Here is a 19,751-nt window from a genome sequence, read left to right on the forward strand (position 1 = left end):
TTCATGTTTCAGATCCAAAAGGTTTTGATGGAATGTTTTGCATACTTTGTCCTCTCTTGCCTTGATGTCCTGTCATCCTTTAATGATCTACCATGACTAACTGTGGGTCATTTTTAAGAAAATCTTGCCAACAATGCACTAAGACTGAGCTGTCAGGGCAGTGGACATTTTATCCATGTCCTTTGTAGCTGAGGTGCCTTTAAAAATGATAAATAAATAAACAATCTGTGTTTCACATCCTTCCAAGAGAATATAGTTTGAAGGCAACTACATATTTTGTGCAAAGATCCTCAAGCTTTGAGGCTAATCAAAGCAATGGCTACACCTTAAAACATATTGTATTTTCTTCATTCTGTATGGCTCGGTCTTAAACTACATCTGTGCACAACAGATTGTAGGCCATAACTAGTTTCCATGTGCATGAAGACAAGCAGAAAAAAGAGGTTTTGCTTTTACGGCTGGCACAGGTGGTAACTTTCCACTGTGTAGAAAGCAGTTACTAAGAACCTGATGTGATGACTTTATGACCTTGACAGTGTGAGACATTCATACCTCTTTGGGTGTTTGCCAGTAAGTTCACCTTTTTTGGTGATAAACCGTCAAGTTTGTTCATATGGTGAAAAAACCCAAAATGTGTTAAGTTACTGTTGTTTATAGCTACAGTGGTTGTTATTTCAGAGTTGATAGAGACATTTTCTAAATAATGACCCAATTGTGTCATGAAACTAAGAGTAATAACTGAAATTTTAAAAAGAAAACAAAATCACTCCCTGCCATGCTCAAGTTGGTCTGAGTATTTTATATTTCATCCCAGTTTCATCTAAACAAAGTAGCCTGTGTTCTTTGTAGCTCTTTGATCCTAACTGTCTAATCTTCACGTTTTTTATGCCCACAAATCTCTATAAAAGAACAAATGAGCCAAACCTGTTAAAATGTTAATGTAGCACCTACTCCCTGGAGTTGTGCCTCTTACTAGCAGGTGCTAGAGCCCTTCATATTGTCAGATTTCTGCGGTCTTTAGTTCCAGACAGTATAAAACAATTTAAGTGTTTTATGTTGTTACTTTGTGAAAGCTTTTTTTTCTGTCAATCAAAAAGTAAATAAACACATCGGCATATTCTGGAAAGTGAGCTGTCTCATCTGCTTTCTTGTCCTCATAACATTACATGTGTTTGTTGTGACATTTATCTCCAGGCTGCCTTGGTGAAGAATGAACTTTAATTGGACTTAGAAAATGAAAAATATGCAGATCCGTGTGTGTTTTTTAAACAATGAGTCAGTGTTTGACTTTGTACAACATGAAAGTAGATTTGAAATCAAACAATGAGACAGGGTCTGTCCCAGCTATCGGTTCAATTCAGTTTTATTTATATAGCATCAAATCCTAACAAGAGTCACTTAAATGTGCTTTACAATGTAAGACAGCCTATAATCAGACAACCCCCTAAGACATCAAACTAATTTTACATCACTTTGTTAAGTGAACCGGACCAGTGAAACTCCTCTTTTGGTCAATGTAAAGACATTTAACTAAACATTTAATCCCTTGAATTCTAATATAAGAAAGTATAAGTACACTTGCAGCAATACGTCTCAAAAGTCTGCTCTCTCATGCATCCATCTGAGTATGAAAAAAGAAAGAAAGGACTTACAGAGAAAGAGCATAGGAAAAAAGTGCTGCTGTGACTGGGTGACTGAGTCTAGTTGTGTAAAGTGCTCAGATAGAGTAGAAAAGTACTTGACTCCCTGGTTTGACTCTCAAATGCGCACCTTAAAGTAGATAGCTCATAAGCTGGAGAGTACTGACAGGGACTAGAAAGAGCATATTTGTCCTATATTGGTTCCTCTTCATTGACTCCCTGTTAAATGAGAACACTATCACATAATGAGAAAACAAACTTTTGCATTCAAGAAACGTCCATCTATCCTTTGCATGCTAAATGCCACAATCACCACACCTTTTCCCCCCGCATTTATATTTTTGGGATGAGTTCATCCTGCGAATGCATTACAGAGTGGAAAATCAATCAAGCTTATTGATTTTAGTTCAGCAACACTCCACTGGGTTCACTATCATTTTCACTAAGCTTCAGGTTCATGATGAACTCGTTTTGGTATGGTATTCCTGCTCGGGGGCCACTTGTTCCCATCAGCACAATTGCCATGAACATGATCGGCCTTTAAAAAAATATTTAGGTTGATGTTATGTGTCAACTTGCAGCCTCAACTTTCACATGAATGCAATTGTGATGCAAGGTTTTTATATCACTATATTTGATGTGACTAGTATTATTCATTTCTTTTGCTTAAATGTTGTTGTTGATCATATGACCAAGTTATTAGACTTGAAACTGACTTTCACACAGTCTACCACTCCTCCATGTGTTTTTGGATTACAGTTGACAAGATTTTCTTGGAGCAGTGTTATGCTGATTTGATCAACTACGTCTGGACAAGTCTGCCTTGTTACTACCACCATTACAAACTCTTAAAACATTGAATGGTCCTAACCACATCTGCCCATGTGTACTCCATGTGTCTACATACTGCAACAACAACAACCACCACCAACTCTTTTTTTTCTTTCTTTCTTTTTTTTTTTAAGCAAGATCTCGTCCTTGTAGGCTATGATGCATACTGGACTGCCAAATCTAACACACCCTGAAGGGTTCTTTAACCAGAATAGCACCTCTTGGCAAAATGCCCTGAGATGAGATTGGTTCCAACTGGCCTTCCTAATTCCTAATTTCGACTACTTTTATCCTTAATTGACATACAATGACCATTTAGCTGCATTAGTTTCCTATCCTCCGTAGAGCCCAGGGACATAGCTGGGCTGATGGGTAGGAAGGCAATGGGGCTGGTTGGAACAGTGTGGCTAGCAGGATTTCTTGACCTCTCAATGTCCTGGATAAAAAATCGATTGGTTCCGTTGGAGCCATCTACTAACAAAAGTGTGTTCTGTAGATGTGGTTGAACTACATATTGTATGGGTTGTGATACAGAGCTGGTGTAGTAAATTGGTTCCTGTTGTAGTAAAACAGTCTGAACTGGACTTGGTAGTGTATCATAATTACTAATATGAGAGGAACGACTAACAGTAGTATTCTTGGAGGTAGGAAGTGTCATAGATCGGGCAGTACTTACAGTACTGACAGATGATTGTAGTATATTTGTATTTGACGTTACTCTTTCTGTTTTTATGTCTGCATGCTTTGTTTCAACAATGTGCTCCTGTCTGGTCTTAAAAACCGGCTCGACAAAATCAGCTGTGCTTTTGATAGCACCTGCAACATTTTGTACCAATATAGGTTTGGGGGACATTGTAGGAAACATACAGATCTCAGCCAGAGTCTTGAACTTTGGCCCAAGTTCAGTAAGGAAATCTAAGTCATTGTCATCCTCCAGGAGGCTGCAGCAACCCACAGAGCCAGCAGAGGAGCCCTGGCCCTCAAAATCATATTCCAAATGAGAATCCTCCACAGGAACAGCACATGCCGCTTTCTGTTTGAGGCAAAGAAACAAAACAGTCATTGGCATCAAAAGCTTCATTACACAGGAGTACAAAGAGAAGATACTGTGACAAATAATTGCATGTATAGCTATTATACCATAGTACCTGAGAGTAGTAATCATTGAGAAAAGCATCAGGGAGGGCCATGTCCTCATACAGGTGTTTTGTGTGTTGTATACCAAGCACTTTTCTGTTGAATGATGCACGCCCATTGCCAAGGTTCACTGATTCCCTTGAAAATGTGTAGGCATTGTCAACCTCCATTACAGTCTGGACAGCTGCCTGATATTTCTGCTCGCTATGGATTTGTATCTCATCAATTTTCATTATGTTTGAATTTTTCATGTTGAAATTTGACGACTGTCCCATCTTAACCTTTTGAAGCATAACAGGTAAACACTGGAGTGACATTTCCTAAAAGTAAAAGAAGAAGAAAAAATGATCTTTGAACACAAATTATAGATGAACTTTGATTTCAGTTTTCAGAATCATGTTTTTAAAACAAAGTTGAATCAGGAATGACTGACAAGCTATCTATCACATTCCTCCTTAAAAATCAGTTTGTTTTCTACATATCCACATTAAATAAAACAAAAAATATATCTGATTTTATTTATTTGTGAATATTTAAAAAAAGAAAGAAACATAAGAAACAGTTTCCCAGACAAACATGGGAGCCCACCTTATCCTCGCCTCTGCCTTCAGTATGATAGGATATGAGGTTTTCTTTGGGGAGAAATGGTAGCTCATTAAATTGGTCAGGAAAGATTTTGTCTGCCCCTGCATACTGACAGATCACCAGAAGAAATGGGATAACTGCACAAATAAAAAATAGATAAAAACATTCAAATTTAAATGTAAAGATTCAAACTAAAGCATAAAAGGTTAGGCTTTTCAAGTATTTAAACCTTTTTTCTGTTATGCACAGTACTTTTTCAGTGTAGGTAAAAATACAATAAGTTGCAACAAACTATAATTACATTTTAAATAGAACTGAATAATACTATAGAATAAATAGCTGTACAGACACAAAATAGTCCTGAATCTGTATTGAAAATCTTAAACATATGATTTTCCCAACTAGGCCTGTTATACGCATCATTATTGGATGTTCTAAAATCAACTCACATAGTAATAAGCACAATGCCAGTAACAACAAGCCAATGGCTGGTGCAGCAAGCTTAGATGATGTAGCTCCTAGTCTTGCTGTTCTCCGGCTGCAGTCCTCTGTTTCCGAACATGTACAAACATTCACCGTAAAAACTTCCTTGGTTGGACAAGACAGACCCTGGGCATCCAACACCTCTACCTGGAGATTATGTTGTCCAGGCCATAGTGGCACATGAGAATGAATAGCAGCACTTGTCTCTGGAGATAACAAAGCACAAAGAGTTTTCAAACACAATTTCCCTCCACTACACTGCAACTCAAGCTTCGAATTAACTCTACTTCAAGATTTATTCTGCCTCCTCAAACAAAGCAAATACTGTGGAAAGGAAAAACCAACAGCTGCATCTGAATTACATTTAGTAAAAACAACATATAAAAATTTGCCCAAATTTCTTTTCTGTAAACTAGCAGCTAGTTTATTTTACTGCATGATATTAGAATTGGGTGAATTGATTCCACTATAATAGGATTGGAGGAAAGAATTATTGTATTGTAACTGAAAATGCACACTATATTGCCCAAACTATTCACTCATCTGCCTTTACACACATATGAACTTGAGTGGCATCCCATTCTTAATCCACAGAGTTTAATATCATGTTAGCCCACCCTTTGCAGTGTCAACTCTTCAGGGAAGGCTTTCCACAAGGTTTAGGGGTGTGTTTACTGTGCCCATCAACTTTTATGGAATTTTTCTTAATCTAAATGTTTGGTTTATGATCTCTCTCTTTATTAAAATGAAAAACTGTTCATTTCTTTGTAAGTGAGCAAACTTGCAAATTCAGCAGGGGATCAAACACTCATTTCCCCCACTGCTGTAAAGGCTTATGTCTTTACGGTAAGTCACTGTAATAATAAAATTAGTACTACAATTACTGATGCAAAAATAAATAAATAAATAAAATTAAAATGGTAAATGGTCTGTATTTGTATAGCGCTTTACTTGGTCCCTAAGGACCCCAAAGCACTTTACACGTTCAGTCATCCACCCATTCACACACACATTCACACACTGATGATGGCAAGCTACATTGTAGCCACAGCCACCCTGGGGCGCACTGACAGAGAAAAAAAAAAAACGTATCCACTTTTTCTTTTGACCAAAACCAGATTTTCTTACCATTGATGACTTCTACAACCCAGCTGCCTTGTGTCCCATCAGGTATTATTCTGAACGTGAATGGAGCAGCATTGGGACTGACGTCTTCATCAATGCCCGTAATGTAAACAGATTTTTGATCAGAGCACAGACTGGCATGGTTTGTAGTCAGGGTTGGACAGTGGTCATTGCCGTCAGTGACTTGAATGGCTATTGTTCCTGTTGCTGTCTTTGATGGCATGTCTGAAAAGCAGATATGGTAAATATGTCAGTAAGAATTTGAAGCAAATGCCGTGATTGCCATTTGCTGGACTGGTATACTTAGCACCTTTCCACTCAAGTTGAAGAAAGTGCTTTCTACTTTCTAATTTTCACACCCAGTCATGGATACATATACATGCTTTATACCTAAGCACCTGAAAAGTTGATTCTTTTCATCTGGACGTAGCATTTTCAGTGTCCAGATCAACAAAATCAGCTTTTTGGGATTTCCTTACCTGGATGATTGAGCATGCATCAGGACTATACCTAAGCACTTTTATGTAACATTTACGCACACACACACACGCACACACACACGCACACACACACACACACACACACACACACACACACACACACACACACACACAAAACAACCTGCTCTACCACCTGAGCCACAATCACCGATAATATCAATAATTCAATCAGTATTAGATGCAATGTGATGCAGCCGTCAGGCACACAAAACATTTTTTGAATTAGGTTTGTAGAGTTTTGAAACATTTTCTTGTTCATTTTAATTCTACTAGTATTTCAGTTTCCAAGTCGGCCTCCTGAACTGTCTCTGTGGACTCTGGTTATGCTCCCAGCTGTCTCCCTCCTGTTTCCCATTCCCTGATGGCCTTTAATCCATTACTAATTATTCATATGTTCATTTTGGTTTGTGTTATTAATTAAATTATTGATTTCAAATTAGTTTAGCACATTTTTGAGACTGGTGAAACTAATATTTTAATTAGATTCCACTTATATGTTGATCATTTTTGATATGTAATAAGATAATAAAAGCTTTTAAGATCAAATCCAAAATGTTTGATGACATAAGGGCTTCATATGAAGGCAGGTTACACATTTGTTTTGACTGCCTTAAATATATTGGCTACAACCCAGTAATTCTAGGGGCTAGTTAACCTGATAGGTTAAATATCTGATTCTTCTTGGCCCTCCACAATGAAACTTTTCAAGTAAGATCTGAAAAGTTGTTGCTACCAACATTTTATTGGTAGTAAACGGAAATGAAATCCTTCAGTAGGGAAAAAGATAACCTTCAAACCTAAATATAAGAAGTGAAGGAAGCAGCAATGAAGTCTTAGTGTTGACAAGAGAATTACCTTTGGTTATAGCTAGAATCTTGGCGATATAGGTGCCATTCTTCAAGTAAGATGACTCCCTGTCTGGTATCTTGTTGAGTTTAATTTCAGCTGTTTCTTCATCAATTGTAAACAGGTTATCTGGATCATAAGCTTTGGCATAACTGGAACACAAAACATATATAAGAAAGAAAAAAAAACATCAGTAAAGTAAAAACGAGCAGCAGCGAAGTAAAAATTTCCATTTACATAAAACACTAGCTCAACATTATGATAAAGATGAAACCTTCAAAAACAAACGAAAAACCTCTAACACAAAGTAGCTTTTAACTTTTTTATTAATTATAATAAATAATAATCATATCTGGTAATGCTTTACATTAAAGACTTCATATTATTAACATAATTGTGTGTCTTGATAGGATTAAACAGACCCATCAAAGATATTTTAAATGCTAATAAGGACACAGCTGTTAACGTTGTTTTATTGTTTTTACAGCTACCACTGCTACCTGCTACGATTAGTAAATGTATTATTATACCAGTTAACAACTTTTGCTGTTACCAGAGTAAAAGTAAGGAAAGAGCCCTCATTAAGATTAATACAGCTATTCATTTTTTTCAATTCGTTTTTGTTCATTTAGCACCAAGTAACAACAAAAACTCTATTTTATTCATTTTTTTAAAACTCTAATTATTTCTTGACTTCACTAGGATAGATTTCTTTTATAGTATAGCTAAAATCATAAAATGTTGCCAAATTTAAAAATAATTTAGTAAAGTTTAAAAAATTTCATAATTGATACTTTAGTTAACCAGTTATAGTGTTTTTGACACATAATATGTACATATGTGTTAATAAGTATCTTGTAATGAATTCTAACCACATTACTGCCTGTTCTTAGAAAACCTTAATGTAAAGCATTAGCCAGTATATTATTATTGTCATTACTGCTACACTCTGCTATACTACGCAGTAGATTTGATCAAATAAAATAAGTGTTTGATGAGTGACTTTTTATATAAATCATATGATTGGTAGCTTTGCCATTAAGTGGAAAATACTGAAAACTGGATCATTATGACTAGGTCAAAAGTTGATGACTGTCCAGATACTATGTCTTACAACAATGGCCACTTAAACATAAGTCTCACAGATTTTACTGTAACTTGACAAACCTGACATCTTCAGCTGTTTTTCCTGTATCTGGATCAGTGGCTGTAAACACAGCGATCTTGCCATCTTTAGGTGCTTCCTTTGGGTCCTCGGATACATGAACAACCTTGGTGTCAGGTACAAATGCTGGACCCTCTGGTACATTATTAACTGATATTTTAATGGGGTAGCTTTTTGGTGCATTTGGCTTCAGCTTAGTTCCTGGTCCTGGTTTAAGTTTCACATCAGTGCCCACTTCAGTTCCAACTCCAAGGCCAGCCTCCACCTCAGGTTTAAGTCCTGCATCCAACCCTATATCCCCCTCGCCTTTCAGATCTAGGCCCACATCTACACTCACTCCTACATCCAAATCCACATCTACTCCCAGCTCTGTTTCTACACCCACACCCACACCAGCACCAGCTCCTGCCCCGGCACTAGCTCCAGTAACTAGAGGGTCACCCTCTCCAACATGAACATCCACATCCATCTGTACAGCACTACCAATCACAAACGGAGCAATATTCTCAATCAAAAGGCCAAGCTCAAGCTTCTGGACGTCTTCAAAATCCACAGGCTGCAAAATAAACGATAAAAGATAAAATGAGTGACTTGAGAGAAAACAGACACCCAAAAAATATAAAATACATTCAAGAAACAAACCCAGAACTAGCTGCAAATTAAAATGTTTGAAGCGAGTTTATACAAATACATTGTGTAAAACATTGAACATGTCACCAATTTCTAAAGGTGCTACTGTCATGAAATTCTCACCAGATGTTGAGAACAACCAATCCACCAATCCACACATGTAAAGAAATCAAACTATAGATGTTCATGGTTTTAAGTTTTAAGTATTTAGTTATGTGTAATAATGAGAAATGTGGTTACAATAAGAACAGTGACAGACTGAACTAAATTATACTAAATCTAAGAAAGAGCTCTAGTATATACAAACAGCTCAATATATAAAGATCCAGGATATTACAGCGATAATATCCTGCAGGTTTCCCCAAACTTATAAACAGTACATTTGCAACCTGCAGTCAGCTGAGACTGAAGAAGTCACTTGGATGAGTGACGAAATGTTTCTCCCACAAAACGCTACGTCCAGATGAACAGAATCAACTTTTGGAGGTTGTGTATCATGTTTTAAAAAAAATTGTAAGTAAGTAATAAAGTAACTAATTACTTTTGAAAATATTTAATCAGTAAAGTAACAGGATTACTTTCTTGGAGAAGTAATCAGTAATTAGTAACTAATTACTATTTTCAAGTAACTGACCAAGACTAGTTGCGACTGACATCTGGTGAAAACTTTTTTTATAGCTCCTTTAAAACTAATAAAGGTGCTGCTGAAATATCGAAAATATTGAAACTTGGTGACATGTTCAATAATTGCTTACCCGCTGTATTAAATACCTTTATCAACTTTAAGATGCCCTCGTTGGTTTTGTTGTCTGTCTCAATGGAAAAGAGATTATCTTCATTTCCTTTGGAAATTGTGAAGCGAGTCAGCCAGTTGTCTGTGTGTTCTTGGTCTTTGTCCAAAGCTTTGATTTTCATCACCACGACATTGTCAACATTTTCATCCACTGAGCCAGAATACTGAAATTAGAACAGCATGTTAAAAATGTTTTTGTAATAATAAGATGTTAAGTGCCTGACAATAATACATTATTTTAGTAATTCCAACTTATCCTATTGTCAGCTTGTACTTCTGTACTTTTTTTTCTTTATCATTGTGCTTACAGTGTTCAAAAGACTAGAAAAACATTAAAATTATATGAAATGATAAACTGTACATAGTTCCTTTTTAAATTTTCTATAGCCTTCTATGTAAGGTGGTCTCTCACAGTTATTCATTCTTATTAATTTTGGATTAAATGAAATCCTGCAAAAAATTCATGAACCATTTTTTCAGTGTCATTCTGAAACAGGATGTTTTGTATTTACCAGATGAAAAAAAGGCAGTTCTGTTTTTTCACCAATAATTATCCATTTGTGTGTGGAGTGCTAAGCTATCCATCAATCCATCCTTCAGAATGCCATGCTGTGAACCACTGCAGTGGAAGCTGCAGGTCTCCACCTGATGAAGCTAACAGAACTACATCATCTACAAAAAACAAAGATGAAATCGAGCCGTCCCCTCATCTTCAGACTCTGCTTCTATCATAGAAGGCATGAGATGAGATTAACGAGACTCTCAAAGTATTTCTCCAACCCTACAGTCCTGAGAGGCCTGGCACCAGGATAGGACCCAGGTAATCCTGTCCCGGACAGTGCACACTGGACCCTTGATTTATTACAAAGTAAATGGGTTATCTGAATCGCACTTTGTCTGCTTTAAAACATGCTGCAGATAATAGTGGTAATAAAACAGTGATCACTGACTATTTTTAGGGCATTTTTAGAGCAAAGAATTAAAGACAACAGCCTTAATGAACACAGTGTAGTTTGTACTCGGAAGCAGGGTTTATATGGCTGTAACAGGCTTGTTGGAATCTCTGAGATTATGGCATAATCATCCATAGCAGGAGGCACCAATACTGTCTTGTTTGGAAGTTTTTCTCCTGGCTTGGATGCTAGTTTTGGTTAACTGTTAAAACAAGATGCATGCTCTATAAAAACTGAACAGCAGACATCGTTACATATTTAGTACACTATAACACTGAGTAAGCAATAAGGATAATAAATAATAAGTAATAAGGTAGAGCTGACTTAAAAACTGTTTATAACAGTAACCTGGAACAACATGAACGATTCACTTGACATTACCAGGTAGGTATGCTTTAAAACATGCATTCCTTCCATTTTATTGAAAACTGGAGCATGCTCAACAAAGCAAACATTAAAACTATATTGAACTTGAGCTCAGGAGAGAAATTGTCACGATCCTGGGTCTTTTGACTCAGCGTTTTGAGTTTGAGTTTATTTTGATGTTTATGGTTGATGTTTAAGTTCATTAGTTTATCTAAGTTCATTTGTTTATTAGATTCCCTTGTGTTTTCAACCCCTGTGTTAAGTCTTCCTTGTCCTTTATGTGTTTCATGTCTGCATGTCTTTTGTTGTCGAGTTCATGTTCTCATGTCTGCATTTCATAATGTTTCCTGTTTTATTTTGAAGCGGTCCTGTGTTCTTGTGTTCATTGTGTTTAGTTTTACTCTCCCCTTGTGATGTCATTATGTACATCTCTTTCAGCTTTTTCCACTTCCCTCATTACTCTGTGTGTACTTAGTCCGTGTGTTTTCAGTCATTCCTTGTTAGGTTGTCTGCTAGTCCACGTTGTGTCTCCAGGTATCCATGCCAGTTTTCCATGTTTAAAGTTTTTCATGTTTTAGTTCACCCAGTTTAGGTTTTTGTTTAGTTTCACCCATGCCCTTTGTTTGTATCTATTTTTGTCAGCCTTAGTAAACAGCTTGTTTTTGTTAATCCACGTCACGTTTCACGTTCTGTTTTGGTCTACATTTGAGTCCTCTTCACAATACATGCAGTCTGCCTCAGCCAGACTGTGACAGAAATATTTTCTGAAGTAATAAATCGACAACTGAAACTTTTTTTTGCTACCGAAGGACTTACCCCTTGGCAATTAGAAAGAATGCAGGGTAACTTTATTCCTGTATTACTTTTCAAATCCATAAGCTATGTCTAAATTACATAGACAGTCCAAAGGAGCAAACTCCAGAGCTTTCCAAAATGGGCCAACACAGTTTAAGAATTTTTTAAACACCATTTTGCCACAATTTTTCTGACACGCAGATGAATACTTTCATACCACGAGGATGGAAATGAATATCTACGACTGCTTCTCAAAACTCTGGGAACAAGTAGCATGCAGAGGTAACAGCCTTTTACTGCTACTGGATATTCCTAAACTCCCTGCAGCTTGGGCCACCATTCACACTGCTTTTAAGAAAAGCACACTTGATACCACTAACGTAAAGTTCATAACTTAAGCCGTCCATAAATAATGAGACAGACACAGCTGTACACAGTTGTTTTGAAAGTGATTAATAATATAAGAATAAATTTGGATGCCTTAATAACAAGTAAAGGTCATATTCATTACCTCAGATTTTTCCAGAGTAGGCATGTTATCATTGATGTCCAGGATCTTGATCTCTACAGTTCCAGTTCCTGTTAGTCCACTTGCTGCTCCTCCCATATCAGTTAGCTTTATAACCAGTCTGTAGAAGTCGTAAGTCTGTGAAAAGGAGGTGAAAACGCATGACTTATATCCAGATACTTCCACAGAAGAATTGTAATCATACTAAGCTAAGATGAGTCGATCCAGTCGGTCCTGTTTTCCTTCCACGATGAGAAAATCACCTTTGCACATTTAGGAGGTATCGTCCAATTATGACATCTGCACACTGTCTCTCTTAAGAATATTTTATTTGAATTACATTTTCTGTCCAGGAACATTGTTTTATTCTACCTGACAAAGGTTGCCTGAATCAAAATGTATATATTTAAGAAATATATTAAGAAATTTAAGAAAGAAATTTGTGCAAAAATGCAGAAGCATATATGTGTCTTGCTGTATGTGCAGTGACTGCTAGCCTCACCTCTCTGTCCAGCGTGGGCTCTTTGACATACAGTTTTCCAGTCTTTTCATCTAAATGGAACATGTGACCTGTGCCTGCTGGCGTCTGACTGGCGATTCTGTAGGAGATCTCTGCATTAATTGTTCCAGCTTGATCGTTGTCTTTACCCTCAAGCTGCATGACAAAGGTTCCTGCAGTGGAGCACAACAGCTCAACACGATCACTTGACAAACAACTTTCACATACATTAGATATGCAGACTGTATATGCGACAAAAAAGACAGACAAAAAATTTCAACTGGATCTTATAGAACGCAGATGTATTTGAACAGTTTTTAAGATGTAAATATAATGTGGATCGCTCTGACTAAGTCCAAGGTCGTCTGTGAAATGTTAAACTTCTAGCCCAGAGTTCTTCCGTTCTTCTTTTCCCCTGTCTGTCATGGCTCATTTTCTCTCTCTTGCTCTTGCAATATCATCTCACTACTCCTAGTCTTACTAGGCTGAAGAAATATCTTCAGAAGAGGACAGATTTCAGGGATTTTCTCACAAGAACTCCATAAAAGCTAAAATGCAATTTGTATGCATCACATAAAGAAAAATGTTTAAAATCCATCATTACCTTTTTCGCTTGCCTCATTAATGTTTCCAGTATGCAGCTCAAAAGAAGGAGCATTGTCATTTTGGTCCAGGACTGTTACAGTCAGTGGGATGTTATCCTCTGCAGTGGTCCCATTCCTGTATCTAGCGATCCCTGTTAGCTGTGTAAATTGTGAATGACAGACTGAGATAGTTTTAAAATTAATCTTTTTATATATAATACAATTACATATAGAAACTATATTATTGATTTCAGAATTTCAGATTGTACCTGAAATTCTGAATCTTCAAGTTCAACTTTAAAGTTCAACTTTTACTCAAGAAAAGTAATTTTCTTTTCTTGAGTAAAATTTGTAATCTGGTGGAAGTTAATATGGTGTGCGATAGGGCGCTTCTCTATAGAGGGGAGAGAAAGAAGGAGTTTAGGGAGAAAAACAGGAAGGAAGGAGGCTCTTGGACACAGTTGTAGCAGGTTGAAGATGGTTGAAACTGAAGACTCCGGTGAGAGAAAAGGACATTTTAAAGGAAAATACTTTTAATACATTTTATCAGAAGGAGGATTGATTTTGGATTTATGTGGACTTGTTGTGATAAAAGACTGGACTGGAAACTGTTGGTTTGCTGTGCGTGTGTGTTACGGGATTTAAGGAGGAAAAGCCTACTCTGTTATTAGGAGGAGACCAACCAGAAGAAATCACTCAAGACCTGGAGTATTGTATTCCCAGGATCACACTCCATATTAAGACAAGGCCCATCAAGGCTAATATTGAGAGTGGTGGTTTTCCACTTGTCGTTATTAGAACTTATTCCTTTATTGTACTGAGACCATTTTGTGGCCTACTTGTAGCTGCCTGTCATCCAACAGCAGCATGACCACCTAGCTAATGGATGGCAATGACTGACTCCAGTAGTTTTGGTGAAATACAAAGGCCAGAAATAAATGCAATGATTGTACTTCTGTTTGACATTCATAATATATATTTTAGCTGCTAGTAGCTAAGTAGCAGAGTAAAAAACAGAAAAGAAAAAAGAAACAAACAAAGATCAAAACAAACTTACATTGTAGTATGGGCATTTTTCCCGATCCAGTTTATCAGTGATACGTACAAACCCAGTCTCTCGGTCCACCACAAAGAGGTTTAATGGGTTTTTATCCGCCCCTTCTCCAGAAAGGAAATATTGAACCTTCTCAAATTTGTCTTTATCAGAGCGTATCTGAAACAAAACAGGGAAAATAATTTACTGTAAATTACATAGTAAGACTTGGTAAAATAGATGGTAAATATGTAATTATTATGATCGCATGGTCTTTTCTCAACATCTAGTCATGCTTTAAAACATTGTTCTAGTATTAAGGTTGAACTTAAGTCTCAGACAGTGATGTCAGGTCGGGGTGCTTCTTAAATATTCCCTGCCCTTGTTATACTTTTTAGCAAGAGCAAATATGTGTTCAAGAACTGCTTTTCACTCTCTACTGGAATTGTTTTTGTAATAATACAAAAATATGAATCTATGCCAAAGCACTGCCAGCACAACAGATACTGCACAGACATAAATGATGTCTAAACTTTTAATTTTACTATTGAAATGAAAGAGTATATGCAGAACTTTCCAAATGTCTGCACCTGAAATTTATCACTGTGATCATATTGGACATAATAGGATTTGCAAATCCGTTAACAATTAGTTTGTAATAGGAAATCTGCACTGACAGCTGCTGACTGGTCAAAGTGTGTTTTTAAACTATTATTAGCAAACCGAGGACTTGTGGCTGTTTTCAAGTTTTCAGCTGTGTGTACAAGTGGACTTTTTTAAAGGAATGTTCATGACATGCAATCCTAAAGTAGCGGAAGATCACCAAATGATGTGATAGAAGCCACTCAGCCACTGCTTAAAAAATATAACATACATGTAATATGTGTATATGCTATAAAGATTTCAATGAGCTGACGACCTTTGCAACGTATTCCATATGGGTGTAGTCAATGTTCTCCATCAGCTTTGCAGGAGGAAGAATCCACTCTCTCCGATTCCTCCTCAGTTTCTTTACCTTCTTCTCTTTGGCCTCAGAACTCATCATCTGTAATGACAGTAGTACAGTTAAATCCCTCAGTCCACAACAAAACGCTGGGCTAGGCTTTCTTATTTTCCTTACACTGTGTTATCTGCGAACCGCCAACTTTGAGTGTAGCATATAAATAATAATCTGTGTTAGGCAGTAAAATAAATAATACCTGACCGCACCACCTGATAGTGCTGTTTTGTCGCTTTAAATAAGAAGAAGGATGCCCTAGCATGTTAATATGATAGTAGTTTAAGACTGAATACTCACTAAGGCCAGTAAAAATAGAAGCAGTAGTCTCAACTTCGCCATGAGAGCAGAGAAGCGTTGGGATGTGTTGAGTCAGGTTTTCAAAGAAGAACAAACCGATGGGCTGTATGTAATCTAATAATGTAAAGACACACCCACAGCACATTTAAGTCCGTCCCTCTATAGGGCTTGGCAACATGATGTTACCTCACAATGTGCTGCCAACACACTCTGTGATGTGCAGACCCTTTCTGTTTAGTGTCCTTATTTAACACAAGCATGTACAGCATGTACTTTTGAGAGTTAAAGGTGTGTCTTATCAGCACAATAATCCACACCTAAAGCACACTTCAAAGGCATTCTGTGAGAAGAGGCTACTTTTCAAAAAGATAAATGAATAAATAGTTTAGCTTTTTTCAGTGTTTCCATGGTAAATTTAAATAAGTTCTTTGATTTCGAGTGCAGAGTCTGGCAAGATGAATTTTGAGTTTTCCTGACTGTCTTTGTGCAGTTTATGGAAAATTAATTCCGCCAATTTACAACTCTGATATCCTGAGAACACAAGTGTGTGCTAGGCTTGTTTTATTCCAGATGTTGACCTTCCACTATATACTTGTTACCATTTAACATTCAAGTAAAGGAGATCATAACTGGGCTGAAAAACTAAAACTATCAGAGACTTTAGACTTTGTGAGTGGCCAAATCATCAATCTAGAACATTCATAAAAGAGAACTGTGATATCAGATGAGGGACTGTTTCATGTATAGGGGTTTTCAGTCCATCAACCATGGCGCCTATGATGTCACCATTTCATACTAATGGACACCCAAAGCGCTTTACAATTACAATTCCACTATTCATTCACTCTCACTGATGGTGGAGGCAAGCTATAGTTGTAGTCACAGCTGCCCTGGGGCAGACTGTTGGCCATCGGCCCCTCTGGCCAACACCAGTAGGCGGTAGGGGAAAGTGTCTTGCCCAAGGGCACAACGACCAGGACGGAGAGAGCAGGGGGATCGAACCGGCAACCTTCCGGTTACAGATGAGCTTCCCAATCCCCTGAGCCACAGTCGCCCCTGTAGTCTTTTATACCTAATTTGTAATCTCTGTAGTTTGTTGTTGGACAGTCATCTGTAAATCTGTAAGTCGTCTGAAAATTAATTCATATGAACTTATATCATTGGGCAAACTGTGTGCACTTTAAGGCGTTCTCCAAAATAAAGCAAAATAAATAAATCAAGTCGAATGACTGCAGTGATGCTATCGTCAGTGCGTAATGTGTTAAATAAAAATGCTAGTGCTTTTCATGAATACTGTTATAACCTTAGGCAAAAAGATAAAATCAGCATACTACTGGTTTAAGACTCTTATTTTTACATGCAGGTGCAGACAAGAACGTTCTGACATACTTTCAGTGGCACATCTTTCAACCAGTTTGAGAGGTCAAGATAGGTAGCGTAACAACTGTTGTCAGGAGAATTATTCTAAAACACAGTTTTACTTGTATACAAGGGCAGCACAGAGCAGGGCTCTGTGACCCGCGCTCTGAGACTGCCCTGGTCTTTATTTATACATCAGTGGGTGTTTGTTCTTTACATTGGAATGTGGATGTTTAGGTGTGGGTGTGTGTATGTGTGTGACCCCATAAACGACTTCCCTAAACCTGCTGGTCTGGAAAATCCAACAGTTCATCTATATGTAAAAAAGGCACTTAGACTAAAACAGGCATAGATACGTTTATCCTACCGTAAAACAATAAAAGAAGGTACGACCTTTCCCATGCTCCTAGGATGTGGGGGGTGAATACCAGAACACTCTGGAATCACACAAACCTCCTAGGATGAGACATTCTTTCAATATGCCATCAACTACTTACTTCTAAACACAAATGATTACATACAGCATTCTACCATAAGTAAACTTATATTATTAAAAGATTATACTGACTACCAAGTAATAATTTTATATTGACAACTGTTCACACACACACACACACACACACACACACACACACACACACACACACACACACACACACACACACACACACACACACTTAAAATGTGCACAGTGGTAAATTGCTGGGACTTTGTATTCTCAAGAATAATTTTACTATTAACAATAACACAGCAGAAATAAGCATCTAAATGGAAATAAATCAATGATAACAAAATAATAAAGTAAAGTGAGAAGAACAGATTGACAGATATTTGGACTGATGTTGATATCCATGTATTTTTATTGGAACTATGCAAATGAAAGCGTTAGCGTGACACTGCACAGTTTGCCTTTGGGCAGAACAGATCAGATTCCTTATTAACAATGGCTTGTTCATAAAGTTTGAAGGTCCACAATGTGAGGTCATACTTCACATGCACATTTTATTTCTACTTCACACATACAGCTTATTTGGATGGATTAGGAGTTCAGAGGGAGCAGGGTCATTGCTCTACGGAGCCAGCTGCTTAGGGTCTAGCAGGCAACCACCAGTTGTTATATGATTTTTTGGGGGGTTGGGTTTTGTTTTGTTTTTTAAGAGCTATAGGCATGTTTCTCTGTCAAAATAGTGAAACTGGCTTGCATCCAAGGTAAGAGTTCAGCCTTTAGGCCATTCTCCAACTTTAAAGAAACCTTCGCAGTGATGTTATGTTCTGTTGCCAACTGTTTAAACTTTATGAAATGTTTTTAATTGAACTATATTGTGCAATATGGAGATAGGTTTCTGCTTCATAATGTGTAAAACTACAGACCTTAAATATATTGACAGTCATGGTCCTTGGTCTTTCATCCAGAGTTTTGATTTTTCTGTCTTTTTGGTTTCTTTTGGACTTCAGGTGGTGTTACATTCTAGTTCCCGTTTGGTTTTAGTCTTTAGTTTATTTTATTTCCCACTGCTTTTGAGTTTTGTTTCCCTTGCTTCTCGTTCTTACTTCTTTTTCAGACGATCTCACTTACCTTTCGTGTCTTTCCGTCCTAGTTTCATCTCAGTGTTTTGTCCTCATGTGTCAACTCTGTCTCGTTTACCTTTCTGACTTTGTGTCAAGTTTGCATTTTTAATCCTATGTTTCGGGGTTACTTCTGGTTTTTAAAAACTATTTGTGATTTTAGTAAGGATTGATTTTAATGAAGATAACATATTTGCCACTGCTCTTGAACTCAACCAGTTCCTCTTTCTGGAAATAGCCTCTCCAGCTTTGGAGCAAAAACTTTCTTTGGAGAGAACCCTGTCTCCTGAATCCCAGTTTAGATTTGGGAGACAGACATCCTCTCTACTTTTAAGATAAGCTTAAAACTTTTATTTTGCTAGAGTACATAGTTAGGGCTGGATCAGGTGACCCTGAACCCTCCCTTAGTTATGCTACAATAGGCCTAGGCTGCTGGGGGCCTACCATGATGCATTAATACACCACTCTGTATTGCCACAGTCACTGCACATCCCTGGTTCTGCCAAAGGTTTGTTCCTGTTAAAAGGAGAGTTTTTCCTTCCCACTGCCAAGCCATTGCCCATAGTGGGTCATTTGGTTGTTAGAGCTCTCTCTCTCTCGACAATATATAGCACATTGAGGTAACATATGGCATTGTATACATAAAATTGAATTGTACATACCTCATTTACCTCATTCATTAAGTGTGCCAGGCAGCTCACGTTGATGTCTCCTGAGTCCTGCAGTGCCCACTTTCTCAAAACCTTCCCTGAAAAGGACTCTTACACTCCACATGATTACTTGTCTGCCTGCTCTCTACAGCTTCACTGAGCTGGTGTTCACTCGGTTTATTTACAATTATAAAATATATAAACAGAGAAGTATAATCTGACCTGGCACTAAACTTAAAACTTATAGCCAGGGAGGGTCTGTGGAAATGGTGAGGCATAGTTTATGTGGAGCTGTGAAGCTAAAATGAATTATTGTAGGTTGTGAGTTTAGAAGCATTGCTTGAGATCTGGGGAGGTATTTCCTAAGTAGGGTTTGTAAGAGGACAGGCAGGAAGCCAAGACAGAC

The 19,751-nt window shown here is 37.4% G+C and overlaps 1 protein-coding gene across 1 annotated transcript; it reads right to left on the minus strand.

Annotated features, from left to right (window-relative positions):
* Positions 1-1,334: 1,334 nt before the first annotated feature.
* On the minus strand, positions 1,335-19,406 carry LOC116320835 (desmoglein-2-like). The gene is made up of 14 exons (XM_039600579.1): positions 19,367-19,406; positions 15,393-15,518; positions 14,498-14,653; positions 13,461-13,599; positions 12,860-13,029; positions 12,361-12,495; positions 9,714-9,899; positions 8,315-8,868; positions 7,157-7,299; positions 5,805-6,026; positions 4,643-4,882; positions 4,197-4,330; positions 3,620-3,928; positions 1,335-3,504 (listed from the first exon to the last, which is right to left on the minus strand). The coding sequence occupies exons 1-14, from the start codon at positions 19,373-19,375 to the stop codon at positions 2,743-2,745; spliced, it is 3,285 nt and encodes a 1,094-aa protein (XP_039456513.1). The 5' UTR covers positions 19,376-19,406; the 3' UTR covers positions 1,335-2,742.
* Positions 19,407-19,751: the final 345 nt, after the last annotated feature.

The sequence above is a fragment of the Oreochromis aureus genome, linkage group 17 (genome assembly GCF_013358895.1).
Source record: "Oreochromis aureus strain Israel breed Guangdong linkage group 17, ZZ_aureus, whole genome shotgun sequence".
NCBI lineage: Eukaryota > Metazoa > Chordata > Actinopteri > Cichliformes > Cichlidae > Oreochromis > Oreochromis aureus.

What these genes read in the sequence shown, in the direction of transcription:
- LOC116320835 (XM_039600579.1), bottom strand. An exon ending in GATTCTAGCTATAACCAAAG is followed by an intron (nt 6,027 to 7,156) that starts GTAATTCTCTTG and finishes TCTGCTTTTCAG; the next exon opens with ACATGCCATCAAAGACAGCA. An exon ending in AAGGCAGAGGCGAGGATAAG is followed by an intron (nt 3,929 to 4,196) that starts GTGGGCTCCCAT and finishes TTTTACTTTTAG; the next exon opens with GAAATGTCACTCCAGTGTTT.